The 20,687-nt window shown below is 38.5% G+C and overlaps 2 protein-coding genes across 2 annotated transcripts; both read right to left on the bottom strand.

Moving 5' to 3' along the window:
* Positions 1–1,046: 1,046 nt before the first annotated feature.
* On the bottom strand, positions 1,047–11,379 carry LOC135479612 (proline-, glutamic acid- and leucine-rich protein 1-like). The gene is made up of 9 exons (XM_064759501.1): positions 11,298–11,379; positions 10,502–10,596; positions 8,983–9,093; positions 7,958–8,096; positions 5,924–6,086; positions 4,990–5,045; positions 3,531–3,736; positions 1,642–2,361; positions 1,047–1,155 (listed from the first exon to the last, which is right to left on the bottom strand). Exons 1-8 carry the CDS (start codon positions 11,301–11,303, stop codon positions 2,334–2,336), a joined length of 804 nt encoding a protein of 267 aa, XP_064615571.1. The 5' UTR covers positions 11,304–11,379; the 3' UTR covers positions 1,047–1,155; positions 1,642–2,333.
* A 1,235-nt stretch (positions 11,380–12,614) lies between these two features.
* On the bottom strand, positions 12,615–20,034 carry LOC135479686 (proline-, glutamic acid- and leucine-rich protein 1-like). Its single transcript, XM_064759589.1, has 7 exons — positions 20,010–20,034; positions 17,671–17,735; positions 15,570–15,675; positions 14,388–14,537; positions 13,416–13,487; positions 12,872–12,925; positions 12,615–12,662 (listed from the first exon to the last, which is right to left on the bottom strand). Exons 3-7 carry the CDS (start codon positions 15,594–15,596, stop codon positions 12,615–12,617), a joined length of 351 nt encoding a protein of 116 aa, XP_064615659.1. The 5' UTR covers positions 15,597–15,675; positions 17,671–17,735; positions 20,010–20,034.
* Positions 20,035–20,687: the final 653 nt, after the last annotated feature.

Raw genomic sequence — 20,687 nt, 5'->3', positions numbered from 1 at the left:
CCTTGGCTGGCATGTCGTCATGTGAATATGTCACAGCACTTGCTGTAATCTGTCATTATATTACACGCCACATGCACCGATCGCTGACAAGATGCTGATAAACTTCCCCACTTATGATGCAGATATGCACACCACACTGGTGGAAGACAATTGGTTTTCAACGAACGCTAGACTGTTCACTGGATCTCGTATCAGCGTCGCTGACCGCTTAATAACACCAAGGCCCAAGAAACAGTGACAGCTGGAGAATGTACAAAAACCTTGTCCAAGGCAGGGATTGAACCCGTACCTCGTGTGACCCTTACGACTGAAACACAAGTGTCTTTAACCACTCGACCAACTCCCCGGTTATGGATTGTTCGTAGCATTTAGTGGAAATTGAATTTTCGGCAGATTCACGCTTGAAGCGACAAAAAATGCTCTGTATGCTTTATTACCAATTTGATACCGGAGGACGTATACCGATATACAGATCTGTACAGTACGATTCATTTATTCATTTGACTCCTTATTAACGCCATACTCAAGACTGTTTGACTTACACGATGAGGTTCACTTTTACGTGTTGAGATATCCGGAGTACCACTGACTGAACAAGAGCAGTGCCCGGGGGAATCTCACAACCATCTGCACATTGCTGCCATCTTCATCTTCCCACGTATTACTGGAGAGGAAGCCAGCATGAGCTCGACTTGAGCTCATATCGACCACATTTGTGAGATGCTCCTGGGTCATTCTGCTGCACTAGCAGACTACACCATCGGCCACGGATGCTCATGTAACCTTACTGAGCCTTATAAAGTTTTCTGTTACATTTCATTTGAGGCAAAAATTATTTATCATTTTAAGTACTGTTAAAGTTGAAGTGAAAAATGGCCTCATGGCATCTACCCCTAATTATCTTAGATTCAATAACTATAAGAACAATGCTCTGTCTGGCTTCCTCCCACCATAATGCTGGCCGAGGTCGTATAAGTCAAATATTCTTGAGTACGGCGTAACACACAAATGAAGTAAATAAATAAATATATGAACAATGCACATAGGTTTATATGATTACTTTAATACAAGTATAAAGTCAATTTAATTATTTTCAGAGTCTCTGTCGGGGCTCGCGTCAACAAAACTGGACAGCATATCTTCGAGATCTTCATTCTGAAAGAAACAGAACATATTCATTCGTTGAGAAAGTCAAAGGGCTAGCAGATAATTCACTAAATTTCACTTACATGAAGAAACTCAACCATATCTTAAAATGACAAATGAAATTAATTCACAGTCCATTCCATTCAAATATTTTAACTTGCAGTCACGTGAGTCTAAAAAGAAGCAAATTTTTAGCCAAAGTTTGCACTGGTAGTAAATTTAAAACCCTTGTTCACAGAAAAAAAGAGAAATAAAAACAGCAAATACAATGACACCTACAACAAAAAGCTTCCCTGGTTTTGGTGGTGATTAAACTTAGCTCTGGCGTGTGAATTAATTCTTGAAGGAACATTAAATTAAAATTGTGGCAAATTAAATCTTGAAGCAAAATTTCCTAACAATTTTTTCCACTTCATTCACAGGTGTGATAACATCTTCTGGGTAGCTTTTCCTTGTGTTTCATGTGCACATATCACCGGCACATATCTCAATTACCTCTTTCAAATCACTTGTATCTGCCAATAGAGACTTTTGTTGGACATCTGGATAGATGACTTTGCATTCTGTATCAGTTTTAGAGACTGCGTTCCCTTCTAAACTCACAGGAACAACATCACCCGCTTCCTCCACTTCTTCATCAACTGTACAAGTTTTTTGGACCTCCAACAAATCCAAAGGGTTTTTTGCTACCATAGCAACAGAAGATGACACAACCTCAACTTTCTTCTGATCAATCATATTAGTTCTTTCAAAATCAATGTTACAAACCATTTGATTGGCTGGCAGGTCACAGTTAGTAGCAAGAAAGTTATCAAGATGGCTTTCAAGGCTTGATGTTGAAGCCTTGGCTTGTAATTGCATTTGACTGCTTGTAAATGTTTCCTCACTCCGCTTAACAGTTCTCGCAGAAATTTCGACTGTTTCATGCGATACATCTTTGTGGTGAGGACTTCTAATGTAGTCATCAAGAGGGTTGAAAGCTCCCAGCTTCCTCCATGGATTTCCACCATGTGTACCTGGAATATCATAATACGTTTCACCATCATGTTCGCACGTCATATTGTTAGATTCCACATTCGTCCCACCTCTCATCATTGTACTCTGCCCAATCAGGATGGGAGGGTCAGTCATCTTGACCACTGGCTGGAGACATGGTGCTCTGGGATGCACAATAACCTCTACAATGTTCACAGCTTCTCTACAGCACGATGACACCTTCAACAACAACGGTGACACAGCACAATTGGTCAGTTCTTAATCAGGAATGTAAATAAATTTCTTTTAGGTTGCAGTTGCTGTAAGTTACATATTTCACTTACAGTATTAAAATTACTTATAACTTCATGGAATTTTCATCAACTAAGCACCGTGCTATACTAAAGTGGAGAAAAATTATGTGAAATTACAGCACATGTGGTTTACTCATTAATTAATTCTCAAACATTAACATTAATAACTCAAAGTTATTACCATTCTCTTAGCTGGGCAATGACCAGCAAACAAATTCCACGAAGACAACGGTGATTTACTGTGTTTACATATTTAACAACAGATTCAAGTTCTTGAAAATATGAGTGTATAAATTTGAATGCCATAATAACTATCAAAACACACCTGCCCAATATATTGTGCAGGCATTTTGCATGACATGCACGTAAAACTGGTTGGGGTGCATTTTTGAAATTTGCATCCAAACTTGTCTGTCAGTTCCCATACGTTTGATTACATCACAACTAAACTAAAACTTGTTTACATATTGTTTTCTTCATAAGATGTCTCAGTGGTCATCTAAATATAGATGTTACAGAATTATAGCATGTTGCAAAGTAGAACATGGTGAATTGCTGGCTTGAGACAGTTACGGCATGATGAGCGTGTGGAATGAGCTTTACATCAACAATGTGAACTGTCGGTGTAACGTACGCTACATTGCATCTGTCAAGCAGAAAATATCATTATGTGCAACATCGGAGTCCCCCACACGACATGCCCTACGCCAATCTGCTGAAGAATAAACGAACGAATGCTTGGGTTTTAACATTGTCCTTAACAATTTTTCAGTCATACGACAACGACGAGTCATTATGAGTGTGTACATATACTGTGTCTTTTTGTGGCAGGGCGAGTCCATGCTGTTAAAGTGCTGCCGCTACTGAATTATCACATCAAAGACACCAGACATGACACCTCACCCAGTCACATTATACTGACACCAGGCCAACCAGTCAAGTCTCCTTGCTCTAACCTCTCAGTGCAGCAGCAAGTAAAATTTTTAAAGTCTTTGTTAATCTCACGAACATAAACATCTCATTAATATAACATGCGTGGCTGTGGCTGATTTACATAACACATCAACTTTTTGTTACATAGTGTATTAACATTACCTGCAAGTCTGGGTCTGAAGCCCCCCCTGTAGGAGTCTGAAAGCCAGGTGTACCGGGGGTGGAACAGTAGGGTGTGGCACTAGTACTAAGGCTAACACTGCCCGATATATTCCCACTCGGCAGGCTGGGTGAGCGTACGGGAGGGCAGGGGAGTCAGCACACTGCTGCATGCGGTTGCTTACCTCCATGAGGCAATGCACTATCTCCTGAAAACACACACAGAAGAATGATATTCTCCTGAAAACACACATAGAAGAATGATATTCTCCTGAAAACACACACAGAAGAATGATTATCTCCTGAAAACACACACAGAGGAATGATATTCTCCTGAAAACACACACACAAGAAAAATTATATCCTGAAACACACACAGAAGAATGATTATCTCCTGAAAACACACAAAGAAGAATGATTACCTCCCAAAAACACACACAGAAGAATGATTATCTCCTGAAAACACACACAGAAAAATGATTATCTCCTGAAAACACACACAGAAAAATGATTATCTCCTGAAAACACACACAGAAAAATGATTATCTCCTGAAAACACACACAGAGGAATGATTATCTCCTGAAAACACACATAGAGGAATGATTATCTCCTGAAAACACACACAGAGGAATGATATTCTCCTGAAAACACACACAGAGGAATGATTATCAACTGAAAACACACACAGAGGAATGATATTCTCCTGAAAACACACACAGAAGAATGATTATCTCCTGAAAACACACACAGAAGAATGATATTCTCCTGAAAACACACACAGAAGAATGATATTCTCCTGAAAACAACGCACAGAAGAATGATTATCTCCTGAAAACACACACACAGGAATGATATTCTCCTGAAAACACACACAGAAGAATGATATTCTCCTGAAAACACGCACAGAAGAATGATTATCTCCTGAAAACAAACACAGAAGAATGATTAAATCACTGGCTTGCTGATATAAACGGTTGCCTGTTCAAATCAAGTTGTAGTATTTGAATTTATTTATCTAATTCATGTTTTAGGATGTTTATTTAAGAACATTTCACATCTATGACCCGCATCCAGAACTATGCCGGAAGGAATTTGGGCTCCAGTGAACCCCACCACCATCCGCATGTTGCTGGCAGACCATCCCACATACTACTCGAGAGGAATCCACCAAGACCTGGACTTGAGCTCACGCAACTGTATTGGTGAAAGTTTCTTAGGTCATTGCGCTATGTTACATACCACGGATTTGCAAAGTGCTTTATTATGACTGTCTTCCATCATCTCCGTCATTGACTTTGATAAGGCAAAATTCAAAATGTTCTCTTGTAGCATGTAACGCAGAAAAAAACATATCACATTTCTTCTTCCAATTTTCCGATAAATGAATTACCTTAGCTTTATAAAGGAAATTAATCAAACCAAAAGTTAAACCCGATATTTATGTAGAACGGTAAAACTTACTTTCATTGTCTTTGTCATCACTGTACTGCCATTTGTATGTAAGAGCCACCTCAGTGCTGCAACAACAACAACAACATTCACAGCATTACACGTCTTACACAGCAAACATCTTGAAGGAAAAACAAAAATTCTCCTATGACATAAAAATCCTTACGTAAGTTTTAACGAAGTCAGAGAATTTCGTAGCTGCATGCGCTGTTTTTGTATAAGTGCATGTAATTGGCCGTTACTTTAGGGTATATTTTATGCACCATTTGCATAATTTTTTTATTTCAGTTTGTCTGGTTTTATGACATTTATCCTTTTCTGATCACCATGATATGACCCAAATATTGCTTGTGTGCAAGGTGTGGTATTCTTCAACCTTTTTGCATGTCTGCAAGCATATTCTGAAGGTATTATTATGTGGAGATCGATAAAATTATACTTTTTGTAAAGTCCTGCAAAATGGACAATCCAACCAATGTAGTTTTGTCTCCCAAATCAAATATGTGCATAAATTGCCCTAAAAGCTGATCTTTCATATGGCAAAAGTTTGAGGAATCAGGGTAAGTCCGGATAAACAGGCTGAGTCTTTTTCACACTGCATCTCGCTTAACTTAACAGACTTAAAACTTGATACTAGCTGGCCAGCTGAGAGAACATATTCCTGATGGGATGATGAATATGTTATAAATAAAGTCACGTAAAGAAATTTTGCTGGATTGACAGCAACAGCATGTGTGGCTATACATCAGCAGAATTTGATGTAACAATTTCCTGGGGGATTTTAAAATGTATTAAACTTGGCTTCAGTATGATTCCACAAGGCGTTTGAAATATTATAGACAAGTATACCCTGTAAATTGATTATAATGCTTTCATTTCTGCTGTGTAGATGTGTAAAAAAAGTAGTTTCTGTCACTGAAATAATATTCATGCATTTTAGTTTTACCTTCCAGAGCCATGGAACAAGTGCTGTGATTGGCTGTTTTGTTGATCTTTTTAGCCAGTCCTTGGCCCCGACTTATCTCCTGATAACCCCCACTTTTCTTCCTTTTCTTGGAAGAAGATGGGCCGTCTGAACTGTTATTCTTATTCAGTTTTGAACTGTTTATCTATGACGAAATAGAAAAACTGAACATTAGCAAATTAATCAATTCCAAACATAACTTAATATTTAAAAAAAAAAAGATTCAAACAGATAGTATGACCTTATGTAAATGTCTACATGTACTGTCCTAATGAGAAATAGACCCAATGGTTTGGTAATTCCAATGGTTTGGTAATTCCAATGGTTTGGTAATTCCAAGGTTTTTCAAAACTTTTTCCAAGCACAACATTAACATTTTCCAGGCTACATGGAATAAATATTCTACTCTTACACATGTTCAGAGCAATGTGAAAAGAACTTGAACAGTTGATCGGTCGCTGTGAGTTCAAGTCCAGCTCATGCTGGCTTCCTGTCAGACCATAAGTGGGAATGTCTGACAGCAACCAGTGGATGGTCGTGGTTTTTTCTGGGCTCTGCCTGGTTTCCTCCCACCATAATGCTGGCCGCCGTCGTATAAGTGAAATATTCTTGAGTACGGCGTAAAACACCAATCAAATAAATAAATAAATAAATGAATAGTTGACATGGTTAAACTTTGAAGTAATCAACTTAAAATTTGATGAAAGACAAATTTCTCATGTTGAGAATGTCAGCACATTACTGTGGCCAAGGTTTGGCCAAGGTTTGGCCAAGGCAGAACTACAAAAGAATTAGATTTTAAAGGCTTTTCCAGGCCAAACTAGAGAAACCTCTATTTTTCCACGTTTTTCAAGGTCTGGAAAAGTTACTTTTAAATTCCAGGTTTTTCAAGGTTTTCAAGGCCCTATATGAACCCTGCGGTTCTCTAGAAATTAGAACATTTTTCCATTTTTTTTTTTCCAGCTACATTTACTTATATGACGATGGCCGGAATTACGGAGGGAGGAAACCTTGCACAACCCGGGGGAAACTCACGACCATCCGCAGGTTGCTGACAAACCTTCCCACGTACAACCAGAGAGGAAGCCAGAGCTGGGCTTGAGCTCACAGCAACTGCTTTGGTGAGAGGCCTGTAGGTCATTGCGTTGTGCTGGAATTCAAGATTATTCATCCAATGCTTTTTGAATACTAATAGAGTAGCACCAAATGCTTTATTAAACACTGCCTTCAATCATAACGATTTTTGATCTCCTCATACTCTTGTTAGCAAGTGAAGTTAACAAGGTCATTTGATTTATTTATTTATTTGATTGTTGTTTTACGCCGTACTCAAGAATATTTCACTTATATGACGGCGGCCAGCATTGTAGTGGGTGGAAACTGGGCTCTTGGAAACCCACAACCATCCGCAGGTTGCTGCCAGACCTTCCCACGTATGACCGGAGAGGAAGCCAGCATGAGCTGGACTTGAACTCATAGCGACCGCATTGGTGAGAGACTCCTGGGTCATTACGCTGCCCTAGCGCACTAACCAACTGAGCCACTGAGGCCCCAACAAGGTCATTAAATCAGTGCAGTACGTTGTACATAGCCTCGTATTTATATACATGGACAGGTGTTCCCTGATATTTAACAGTATTCCACCACTGCCAATTGAACAGGATTAAAATGTTATACATGTGAATGACCTAAAACTTTGTTTATAACAAAGTTCCTCATTTTGCCAGATTCTGAGAGTTCTGTTAATCACAAAAAGGTGTTTTGAAGTTTGTTTATAAGGCAGGGTGATATCTAACAAGAAAAATGTATATTTCATTACTACAAAAGTAACATTTTATGGTGGCCTCCGTGGCTCAGTTGGTTAGCACGCTAGTGCAGTGTAATGACCCAGGAGTCTCTCACCAATGCGGTTGCTGTGAGTTCAAGTCCAGGCCTTACTTATGTTTCCATTTTGTCATCACTGTCAAGAGTTCAATTCCAATTTCAGTCTACATGAATGTGACAACTCAACCATACCTTCAGTTCTATTTCCTCAGCTCTGATGTCTGACAACAGCTCCTGAATGAACTCTGACCCCAACAACCCCAGGTCACAGCAACCTCCCAGAGTTTTTAACAAATCACAAGTCACGGCATACACAGTTTCCCGCAGGTGACTGAAATCAGTTAAATCAATGTATCATTCAGTCTGTTTGATGTTTACATGTAGTCTTTGCTCAAGTTTTCACGTAATAACTTACTGATATTTTTTTTCTTCACACATTTCCATACAAAAGTGAATCCATGCATAAACTTAATGCATGTTTTAATTTTACTGAATTTTAATAAATACCTTGGATATAACAGAGATTATACACCACAAATATTCCACAAATATTGGGGATAGTTATTAACACATCAAGACTACAATTAACTACAAAGCATAAATTTGAATACTAAATGTAAACTGAAGTTTCTACTGGACTTATATTTCACCTGAAGTTTGGTGTGTAAAAATGCACTCTCAGAAGAAAATAAAGGTCAAAGAATGGCACCAATGCTCTGATAAGAAATTACTCAAACTTAGTAAAAAAAAAAACTTGAAAAATGAATAACTCCATGTGAAAGATGAAAGTTTTAGAACGTTGCTTAACATATCAAAATAGAGTCAACAAAAGTATCTTGCTGTGCATGTACAAATGATTGTGACCTTTAATTTATCTGAGTGGTGTTTTACGCCGTACTCAAGAATATTTCACTTATACAACGGCAGCTAGCATTATGGTGGGAGGAAACTGAGCAGAACCCGGTGGAAACCCACGGCCATCTGCAGTTTGCTGGCAGACCTTCCCATGTACTGTTATCTTCAAAATTTTAAAGGAATTAAGACTTTGAAATGAATAAATAAATGATTATTTTTTAATGCCACATCTGCAAAGTTTCAGTCACATGGTGAATTGAAGAATTAAATACAAATCCCCACACCCATAAATAAACAAATAATAAACAAACACAAACTGAAAATAGTAAGCCTAACATGGCACGGTATGCTGACATCAGTACCTGTATGGTTTGTCCATGCCCACGGTGTAACAGTTAACATGTGTCCAGCTGAGAGTCTGTGTGAGCTGGGAGATGATACACCCACAGAATGGCACCAGGATTTTCTTTGTGCTGTAAAAACACAAAATATTGGTAAAGGATACTTGAAACACTTAATATACAGTCAAAACAATTCTGCAGGGGAAGGGGGTGAGGAAGAGCTAGTACTGGGGGGTGCTATACTGGTCAAGCATTCCCAGTAAATTCATCAATGATGTCCTTTCCGAAAACTTTCAACCAGTGACAGAAAATTTGCAAAAATAGAGGGGAGAGCTAGAGATATAAATTATGCCCCAAAAAACTTTTCTTTTAAATTTTTTTTAGGCATAACTTTCACTTTAGAGTTCCTGTTCACATACCCTGTAACACAGCACACAACACATTAGCTTCAGGTAATGAATGGGATTCTTACAGTAATTGTGTTTATTCATACACATCTGCCCACAAAGTGATCGGTCAATAATGTGTTTGTCGATGGCCACTGGCTGATCATGGACAGGTTAAAATGTTGATATACACTTGCCAGAGCTGTATGACATGCCCACAAGAAGTATATGAAATTTAAACCCTGTGCAGCTAAATCACTGGATAGACTTACATCATTCTTTACTGTAACCATTTCGCACACGAAGGAGCAATTTTCAGAGAAACATTTGTACACTTAATTTGAATAATCCGGACACAATTACATTGGTTTGATTGGTCATTTTCAATGCTTCACAAAAAGTATAATTTTATCAATATACATAGAACAATGTCTTCAGAATATGCTTGAATACACACCTTGCACACATGCAAAAAGGTTAAAGAATTACAGTAAATTTAAACCCTGCACAGCTAAATTACTGCGCAGACTGGCATTATTTTGCATTGTAACGCTGCATCCCCGTGTTATCTGCTGTCGACATGGCTTGCTTGCTTTTTCTCAGCTCAGTTCTTTCGCAAATATTGTAAGGACAAAATCGTTATCCCCATGTTGAGTAGAGTATGTGTCAATTTATAACTCAGGGTGTGAAATTCTAATCCTCAGGCACAGGTAGAAGATGTGTGGTGACACAGCTAACGATACATAACTAAATATTACAAAGATATTACTTTATCCTGTAATGTCCATTATAAAGGTCAATACACATAATTACTGTCCCATCCAAATACTGTGTAGGGGCCTCCGTGGTTGAGGGGGTTAGCACGCCATCAAGGCCGCCGTCGTATAAGTGAAATATTCTTCAGTATGGCTTAAAACACCAATCCAATAAATAAATACTGTGTAAAGGCTCCACAGAACTTACATATTCTTTTTCAATGCAAAAGCTAAGCACGCTATTTGAAGTTTTGCCCTTCATACATAATATAAATTTTATTGAAGAACTCTTGCAAAATTAAAAAGAGCCTTAAAAGTGAAAACTTGCCACAGGAAAAAATCATAAATTAAAAAGTAATGGAAAAAAAAAAACCACAAAGAAATTAAACTTAAGCTTACCAGAGTATGAGAGCTGATAAGAGTTGAAGAGCTGCTTTGTGAATGGAAGGAATGATGTACCCCAGCATGAGGCGCTCTGTTGTGCGTTTGGATAGCTGAGTAAAACAAGACATAATAAACAGCTTTGATAGTTAAATTATTTGTTAAAGGTAACGAACACTTTAAACATTATTTTCCTTACATTGCAACAGAGTCTCCTTCCACAAGATTAAAGTGGAATGGTGTACATGTATAATACTTTTTTGTCTTGTAAGAATATTTCAGAGGATTCCTGTACAAGCTGATTTAGTTGGTCAACACGTCCTGACCAATAAGGGTAGAAGTTCAAATCCAACATCTTCATGTTCAGCTGTGGTTTTTGTCAAGATGTTTTTTTAGGTGGATGTGGAATCATAAAGGTTTTCTCTGAGCTCTCTCCCATTTCCTCCATATAGATAACTAACCACTTTCATAAAACTTAGCCTTTGCAGCAAGACTACGACAGAGCTCACCTGTGCATCAGCTTAATAAACAAAGTATTTGGTAATATACGGTAATTAAAATGCACACAGATCATCAGCTATGGAACACTCCTCTCTTGTCACTATGCTTTATATGCATTTAAAACTGAAAGTCTCCTCAATACATGAAGTACATTTTGAGATACCACCCCTAACATTTTGTTAATTGCTTTCCCTGTTATTGGACAGAAATGCTCTGGGAATGACATGAGATAATCAGATATGAATAAATGATTTTTCCGGGCAGTATTTCATACATACTATGGCAACTGGTCCCAATTAAGTGTAAAACTTACCAACATTTTGTTATTAACAGACAACGTTCTGCATATCAGTGTTAAGATGTCTTCCACAGGAATCTTGGCTGTGGCTGACAACTCCTCTCTGCAAAACAATTAAATTAGTCGGTAACCAGTCACATGTGTACAAGTCTACCCAAAGCACAATACTAAAAACACAGAAAATTAATTATTGTTTTACATATTTCGTTTTCTTCATTTATAATGTAAAACACACTGTTCTATGGCTTACAGTTACCAGCCAGTATCACACTGTGGCCATACTTATATTAGGCTACTTTCGCGTCACTGTCAGCGCACCATTTCCCCCACCCCCCCCCCCCACCCCCCGATATTGAAACTCATTTTTTCAGTTTTTGCCAAATATTTATTTATCTGTTTATTTATTTCACTGGGGTTTTACGCTGTACTCAAGAATGTTTCACTAAAACAACGGTGGCCTGTGTTATGGTGGAAAGAAATTGGGCAGAGCCCTGTAATTTGTCAAACAAGGAAAGATTATTACAAAAGATAGTCAAAATAATGATAATGAAAAATGAAAATCATTACGCCGCTCACACCAATGTTCCACAATATTCTCTCTCGAGACAAGGAATGAAGTGCCATTAGCCTTGTACATGTTATTTATGTCACAAGTATCAGTGGCTGACTTCAGACAGCACTCCCCAATTTATAATACCGCCAGAAGATTGTCCTTCAATAATAGTGTTGCTATGAGGGATAACCATTCTTACTTCAACAGGATAGCAGAGACAGTGACTCAGCATTTCATATCTGGCCTCCAGTTGGCTGCTTCTCATTGGCTCAGACTCTGGGATCGGATGTAAGGGAGGCCACTCTCTTTCTGTTCAGGTATGTCTGTATCATAATGAATTGGATCAAATTTTTTCTTTAAAATTAACACTTTCTCCACAGGAAACTGAATTCAATCAAAACTTCTAAACATGCCTGCCACAAAAGGTACCTATCACTTATATATGTATTTACTGAATCAATAAAGGGACAGTCATATCAAGAGAGAAAAAAATGTCCACGTCACATATCTAGCACTCAAAACTTTGCAGGTAACAGATGTACATGTATCTCTCACTGCTCATGTCTACCTGGGTAGGTGTAAAACTCACCTTGATCCAGATGAGCATATAGCTTGGCTACCACTGACCACAGACTGACCAGGGCTCTATGACACTGTCTACCCCAGCCTTCTGTGTACTTCACCCCCAGGTTGCCACTACCACCACAGACAGCTAACAGGGCAAAACATCTTATGGCCTCCTGGGGAAAAATGTTTTCAAGATTTCAAGATCCAAAACATTAACTAGTGTGCAGTCTAGTCAGCATATGGGCCCAGATATCTAAAATCTAGCAGAAGGCAATACAAGGATTTCAACTTATTTCACCAGAGTGATGTCCCTTTGTAAGGTGTGCTATGCTAACTTCAGAACTCCAAAAACACATCACAATTTTGAACTGATAACAATCTCCTTACACTGTACATTCAGCTTTTTTTTTTAGTAAATCCTAAATGGTACAGGTATCCCTAAATTTGCCCTTAATAACAAATATCTTACCTCCGCAGGATATTCTCTGTCCAAGTAAAGCAATATGAAGCTTTCAATTTTTCCCTGAAAATGAAAACATACATACAGATATGGAGCTTTTTTTTAATACAACATTTAATTTCTGCAACGAAAAGATACTAGTACATTTATTTCAGATTTATCTATCTGAATATGGAATATGGTATTAAATATGGAATTCAAATACATATTCTTTTACATGCACTTTTAAATATTACGAGGGTGAAGTTTTTGAAAAATGTTTTTTAGTTTTCTCAAATTCATTTACACGCAGTGATACCATAAAGCCTGATCTCCTACACCTGGTGGCTGGACATTGAGTCTTCCAAGTCCAGCAACAATTATATAAGTGTTCTCATTGCACTGATTCACCAGTAAGTATGTTCATCAGTACAGACTGGCACTGGACTACAGGCGATACATCATTGCCAGTGGCTGTGTTCTCATACAGTCAGCAGGGACCACTGGTAAGGGTTAGTCAGTTCTATGAGAACCAGACTTAAATAACGAAAGATTTCGATCAATGTGAACAAACCTTAAACACTCCACAAGCCCCAGGGTACTGTCTGATACAAGTGTTAATGCAGCCAATAGAAGAGGGCGCCCACTGGAGAACAAAAACCATGATAGATCGATTGAGTGATGGACGGACACAATGACGCTAACTGCCCAGTCAGCAGGTATGAAGAAATTTGACCTATCCTAACCACATACAAGTGATGCATTTTACAAGGTTTTGTAACTAATTTATTCAGATGTACTAAATTTGAATACTGGAATCAGGGTTCCTGCTCACTAAAGAGTTGAAATTATAAGGCTTTTCTGGACAAAAAAAATTACATTTTACCAGGCTAGTACAATTTGAAAATTGTACAAGATTGAAGCCATGTTATTATTAAAAAATACTGATAAGCTGAACATTTAGTCTTTCGAACGTACACACAAGTCCATTAAGCAATTTTAAAAATGCCAGAAAACAAATCTCTCCAAGAAAAAGTCAGGATACAATACACAGTAGTTCATATTGGTTCTGAAGACTTAATTTCATGGCTTTTCCCGGTCCAACCACAAAAACCCATGATTTTTCAGATTTACTCATGTATGGACCCTGGTGCTAATCAAAACCATTAGTACCATTGTTAAGAGCACATGTATTTGGTACACACTCCAGGTTTCTCTTACGGGAGTTCAGTACAGGTAAAGTTTATTAACCCTATTTGATTGGATTTGATTTGATTGTTGTTAAATGTACAACCCAGGAATTGTCCACTTCTCATGTTTATGAGGCCAGTTTCATGGGTTCAGGGAACCAATCAACCAGGCATAAACCATCAGCCTCTGACATGTAACTCGTGAACTTTTCCATGGTTGAGTAATTAATTTCTTCTGACAAATTCTGTGTATAGACTACTTCAATCATTGTATGAGTGGAGTTAACTTATTGATGTCACCAAGATACATGTAGGTGGTTAGGTAGGGGTAACCCAATAACAGCCTCAAATCCTACCTCCTCCGATGCCCCCAGCAGTAGTGGTAACAGTTGAGAAAGAAATGATGTGGACACCTCTCTGGCCAGCTCTGGTAAACTTTTACTTTCTATCAGCAAGAGTTTGACCACATGACAAGTCAAATGGCGATGAGCTGCAGGGCAGTGTGCCTAAAACATGTAAAAAAAAAGGCATCAAGGGAGGTAATCAGTGCACCATGTCTGCAGGCTTTGACTGCTTGCCATTCCTATAGATGCCGGAGTACCAAGGTCCTTTTTTGTTTAAGTTTTAATTGTGGATAAATGCAGTCATTATTGCATAGTAACCAGATGTGTGCAAAATAAAGTTACTTTCTTAACATTTTATTTCCTAACTATGTTCACAAATTTTCTCTTAATACAACCATATCAAAGGCTAAGTCATACAGTACTGTAATTCTTCAGTAGTGTTCGCAAGGTGCTTACTCTAGCATACTCTGATGCCATTATTCTGTGTTGACTGATCAACTTATAATTTTTGTAAAAGCCCTGAAACTGGCCAATTAAAAAAATGTTGTTTTATCTCCAAAATCAATATGTGCATAAATTGCACTGAAAGTTGCTCTTTCATATACGAAAAGGTTGAGGAATTTGGGTAATTTTCCTATCCACAAAGAATGAATGATTATGGCCTTACGCCACATCAGCAATATTTCAGCCATATCATGGCGAGAAAGCATATACACACACACAAAACAACTGCTTGTGTGAAACTTATTAGTTAAGTTAACCTTTAGTTCACCATAAAAAACACTCAAACTGTGCAAACATGAGAGGATTTTCTTTGTTAGACTAAAATGCGAAGTTATGAAAACAGACCTTGAGATCACAAAGCAATCTAAGACTTGAGTCAAAATTTCAAATCACTTTGAGCTTGTTACTTCTGATGAGTAATAAAAGGTCAAAATATTGCTTGAACAAAATATTGCTTGAACAAAATATTGCTTGTCAACGTAAATTCTAGGCAAGTTGTTACACACCAAATTTCAGCTAAAATAAAGGAAAAGAAAACACCAATCTTCATGATTAAAATTTTGTCTTAAGTCCAAGAAAAATACATCACGGCTGAGTTTTTATGGCATTTTTTTTACTTTGAGCTTGATTAGCAAATTTGTAAATTTTAAAGAGTTCAAATGAATAAAATCAACCAACACTAATATTTACCTGCAAGACTTGCAGAAGCAAGTTCATCCAACTGCGGACATGTTTCACAAACACTTCTGTATTACTCTGACAGACAATCTTCTCCAGCAAAAGCAAACCTTCAATCCTGTATGTGTAAAATATTTACAACATTCCGTCAAGTCATTCATGTATTTATCTGCATGTCTGATTGGTCAGTTAAATATCATTCTGACATTTAAATTTGATTTATTTATTTGATTGGTGTTTTACGCCCTACTCAAGAATATTTCACTTATATACGACGGCGGCCAGCATTATGGTGGGTGGAAACCGGGCAGAGCCCGGGGGAAACTCACGACCATCCGCAGGTTGCTGACAGACTTTCCCACATACTTGTCATTTAAAAAAAGCATTAGCTTCCTCTCTGGAAGTACGTGGGAAGGTCTGCCAGCAACCTGGGGATGGTTGTGGGTTTCCACCCACCATAATTCTGGCTGCCGTTGTATAAGGGAAATATTCTTTAGTACGGCGTAAAACACCAATCAAATAAATAAATAAATAAAAAAGCATTATATAATAGTCTGAGAACTGGCAAATCAAACGTGCAAAATTGCAAAACTGTCCTATTTCTCTTATTCCTCCAGCTACACGAATAAATTAAATAGGCACAGAATTGGCTAATCAGAAAGAAAGAATCGCAGAACCTGTAACATCTCTCGCTTACAATTTTGTATCACCTTTCTCCCATGTGTCTTGTTACATGAATGAATGGTCCAAATTAAAAGAGAAGGCATAAATTTCATCCACAGAGCCACAGACTTATACAGCAGCTTGGTCACAGTTGAAAACAATCACGAAGTCAAATTTGAAATGTCACAAGCATACCACATCATATTCCGGCATAATCAATAACTATCCTAAATGACCACAAACTTCGATCATGACTAGTTTGTCCATTTTTCCTGATTCTGAGAGTTCTATTGATTTTAGAAAGGTGTTTTGAGGTTTACTTGGAACAAGGGATGATATTCTACTGAAAATTGGGAGTTGCAGTAACAAAAAGAATATTTGTGACATTTATTTGCCCCTAAAAATGCCCCTTTTGTGGGTGAAATTTTAGAGTCATTTAGGGCAATTTAATTCCTTATCATTTTGTTTCTCTTTTCTCGTGCACATTGTATCATCGCCAGATCGCATGTTTTGAGTCAAATTGAAGTAAGATGATATAAGGGACGACCATCACGCTGAGAACAACTGTGAATTTTCAGGTTAGTTTTAGCACATGGAAAAACGGGGTGAGTCCAGAGAAAATGTACAACAGGAACAGGTAAACCCCAATTTTACTTGTATTCCATGAGACTGTAGGATACAGTAAAGATCCTCCCAAGTATGAGAATGTTTTGACGAGAAGTAGTCATGTCATCAATTGCACCAACAGGGGCCTCCGTGGCTCAGTCGGTTAGTGCGCTAGCGCAGCGTAATGACCCAGGAGCCTCTCACCAATGCGGTCGCTGTGAGTTCAAGTCCAGCTCATGCTGGCTTCCTCTCCGGCCGAAAGTGGGAAGGTCTGGCAGCAACCTGCGGATGGTCGTGGGTTTCCCCCGGGCTGTGCCCGGTTTCCACCCACCATAATGCTGGCCGCTGTCGTATAAGTGAAATATTCTTGAGTACGACGTAAAACACCAATCAAAAAAAAAACAAAAATTGGCACCAACATAATTCGAGACCACGAACATCCGAGCATTTGCAGTTTTACTGCATGGAGTTAATAAGAAAAACTCACGGCTAAATAAGCGTCACGGATAAATAAGGCCGAAACCATGTTGTGTCGACTATTACAATTTATATATGCTGTGTACATTGTTCTGTTGTCTTACATCCTTCAATTTCTGGTTATTACCAGTGGTATTCACTGAATATTGTCCAGTGTTGTTCATCCTCCATACCCTCCCATGTTATCTTTCACCTCGCCGTTTGCTTGTTGCTGCCTCGTACAAGTAAAGTGCCCTGATGTCTGCAGTCTTGAACACCAGAAACTGTGGATAGAACACTGTGTTCACCTATGACTTAACCTGCAGGATACTGGTACCATATAGTGAGAGCGTACGGCATCCAGCTGGTATCAAAGTTCAAACCTCACCTGTGTTTGGCCGATCCCAGGCAGGTATGGGTGTGTCCCACTAAGTCCTGTAGACTGTTACTCTTCTGAAAAAAAAAAAAAAGAAAGAAAGGGAGTTGTAAAGGCTAGGGTAATTTTTTCGGACCGATTTTCATGTACATTATGACGTCATTTTTTTGCCACGGTCACACTCTTTAACAGATTTTTCATTGGTTACAATTGCATGGGGAGATGTTAAATTTGCATACAATGAAAAACAGCATAAATAAGATGTTCATCATTCTAGTTTCTGTCACGTGCTATTGTTATATACGAGTTATATTATGTTATATATATATGTATGAAGTATTATTCGCAATTCATACATTTTTGAAAGGATTTTCGTAATCTGATGTGAAACGCTATGGATTCGATGTTCCATCAGACAGCCTGCCAAGTCCATAACAGGTTGCTCGAGTTGTTGTGCTAGAACGTGCTTTTGTGACGACTTTAAGGCAGACATACTTTGTCATGTGGACTACATCTGAAAAGGGCCCCCCCACTGACATTGGGCCAGCCTCATCCAGGGAAGCATGAATGAATTGACGTAAGTGGTGAAGAAGAAGTTACACGTAAATATTACCCTAGTCTTTCACAAAAGGACGTACATTACAGTACGACAAAGAATGTTTTCACAAGAGGCAATTCTCCACAGGTATGCAAATGAAAGAGGGGGATGGGCGATGAGCGCTGGAGGCTGAGGTGTCAACCACGTTAACAGCCTTACATATGCAAATGTAAGATGACTTATGTTAACAACGTGACTCTGGTCTTCAAGTGGTTCTCTAGGAGTTCTATTTTTAATGTTTTGGGCCGGATGTATCTGTTTGCAAGATAATTCCATACATATAAATGAAACTTTAAAACGTGTAAAATGTAAACATCACGAGGCATTTTAAATGAAACAGAAAATATGCTGAAAACATAAACTTTGTAAATGATATTGGGCTGGCGTTAACATAATCTGACCACTCTGGGTCCAGTTTTCGATATCAAAACATGTACTTTGCGACTATACTATTCATCTGTTACGGTGACAGCCTTACCAAAACCGAACATAACTTCCATTCGACGATATTATCTAGAAATTTGGACATACAGTTGGGAGGAATGTCAGTTTTTGTGTAAACGCTGCCCACAACAGAAACCACATGGTCGTAGTCCGCCATTCCTGGGTGAAGCCAATTGCTAATAATAAATTTTCACGAACACGGACTGCCTTACACGTGTAATCGAATTTATTTATTTTATTTGATTGGTGTTTTACGCCGTACTCAAGAATATTTTACTTATACGACGACGGCCAGCATTATGGTGGGTGGAAATCGGGCACAGCCCGGGAGAAACCCATGACCAGTGTAATCGAATAAGATGCACTTATGTTCATAGGTTCACACTGAAAAAAGGGAATGAAATCGTAAAAACAAAGGAAAACAAAACAAGCATGGTCAGACCAATAGTTTTAACAGTGTAGTTAGGTAACGAAGCCTAGCGGTACCAACTGCATGAGCACCCCCCCCCCCCTTCCGAAAAAGTCATAGCTCATTCCCAAAATCCATTTCTGGTTTAAGTAAAAATATTGTGGAGGTTAATCTTGAATCATAACAATTAAAATTTAAAACACTTCATAAATGTTAGCCTAAATCTCATATGTGTCAAAATTTCAACTTCCAGAACGAAAAACTAAGCATTGTGAGGAGGTTTTAAACTTTCAAGAAGTAACTTTATGGAATGCAAAATTGTATCAGTAGTGATATGATTATGCAGTCTGAAGTGAACCGGTCGGCCGAAATAGGGTCCAGCATGGGTACAGTATGTTATCATGCACCTTTTCCTTCGTTTTAAATTCGGTGCAACGCACGAGGGAAGATCTGCTGGCAACCCGCGGAAGGTCGTGGGTTTCCCCGGCCCGGCTCTGCTCGGTTTCCTCCCACCATAATGCTGGTTGTCGTCGTATAATTGAAATATTCTTGTGTATGGCGTAAAACACCAGTTAAATAAATAAATATTTCTTTATCGTGGGATGAAACCGGGCAGTGCCCGGCGGAAACCCACGACCATCCGCAGGTTGCTGGGAAAGTTTCCCACGAACGGCCGGAGAGGAAGCCAGCATGAGCTGGACTTGAACTCCCAGCGACCGCATTGGTGAGAGGCTCCAGGGTTAGGCTGCTCTAGCGCGCTAACCAACTGAGCCACGCAGGCCTCAATAAATGAATAAATGAATAAATTCACTGCTTATTACCAAGTTCAAACTTAAAGTTACCCGCAATGAAATAGCTAGGTTATTTATATATGCCAATATATTTAAACGTTTTACTTACACGTCCATTACTCGCATCAGGCCTCAATAGCAAGGGAGTAGCACACTGCTTGCCACATGTTTCTCACGGACAGGCCTTGTCTGAATGGCAAGCACAGTATTTCTGAATCATGCATTGCTTTATCAGAAATGCAAATAAGATTCTTTAATTTTTGTTCTGAATTTTTTTCACAATGTTTAAACATAATGTTGCTAAAAGATGTATCACTGCATAAAAGAACACTGACCTTTAATGTCAATATCTGCACTTTTCTTCGCTATATGCGAAGGTAAGCAGTACAGCCTATACAGTATGTAGTTCTCAGCGCTTCACATAGCTATGACGTCATTTTTTTTTTTTTTTTTTTTGACATCAAATGTTTCTTACCCATCTCATGGCGTCACAATAAAGACAGTACGACCTTACAATAGAAAGTGATACATTTTAACGGTGTAAACGTTACGCTAAGATCAATTCTTTACGTAACAATTGCTCGAGGCCCTGTTTCACACTAGCGCCACCTCACGGGATTAAAAAAATATACCGCATCCCTATTAGGGAGACATGGAATAAAGGGAGGTAATACAAGCAATGATGCTGGTGAAAACTTCGCTTTCTGACGTCACCATCACAAGGGGTTCGACACTACAAATGCGCCAGTTTTGGTCTACGTCACACAAGTATGACGTCAGATGGAAT

Source organism: Liolophura sinensis, chromosome 12, assembly GCF_032854445.1.
Source record: "Liolophura sinensis isolate JHLJ2023 chromosome 12, CUHK_Ljap_v2, whole genome shotgun sequence".
NCBI lineage: Eukaryota > Metazoa > Mollusca > Polyplacophora > Chitonida > Chitonidae > Liolophura > Liolophura sinensis.
The sequence above is the reverse complement of the archived record's forward strand: the minus strand, read 5'-3'. Positions and strand labels throughout refer to the sequence as shown.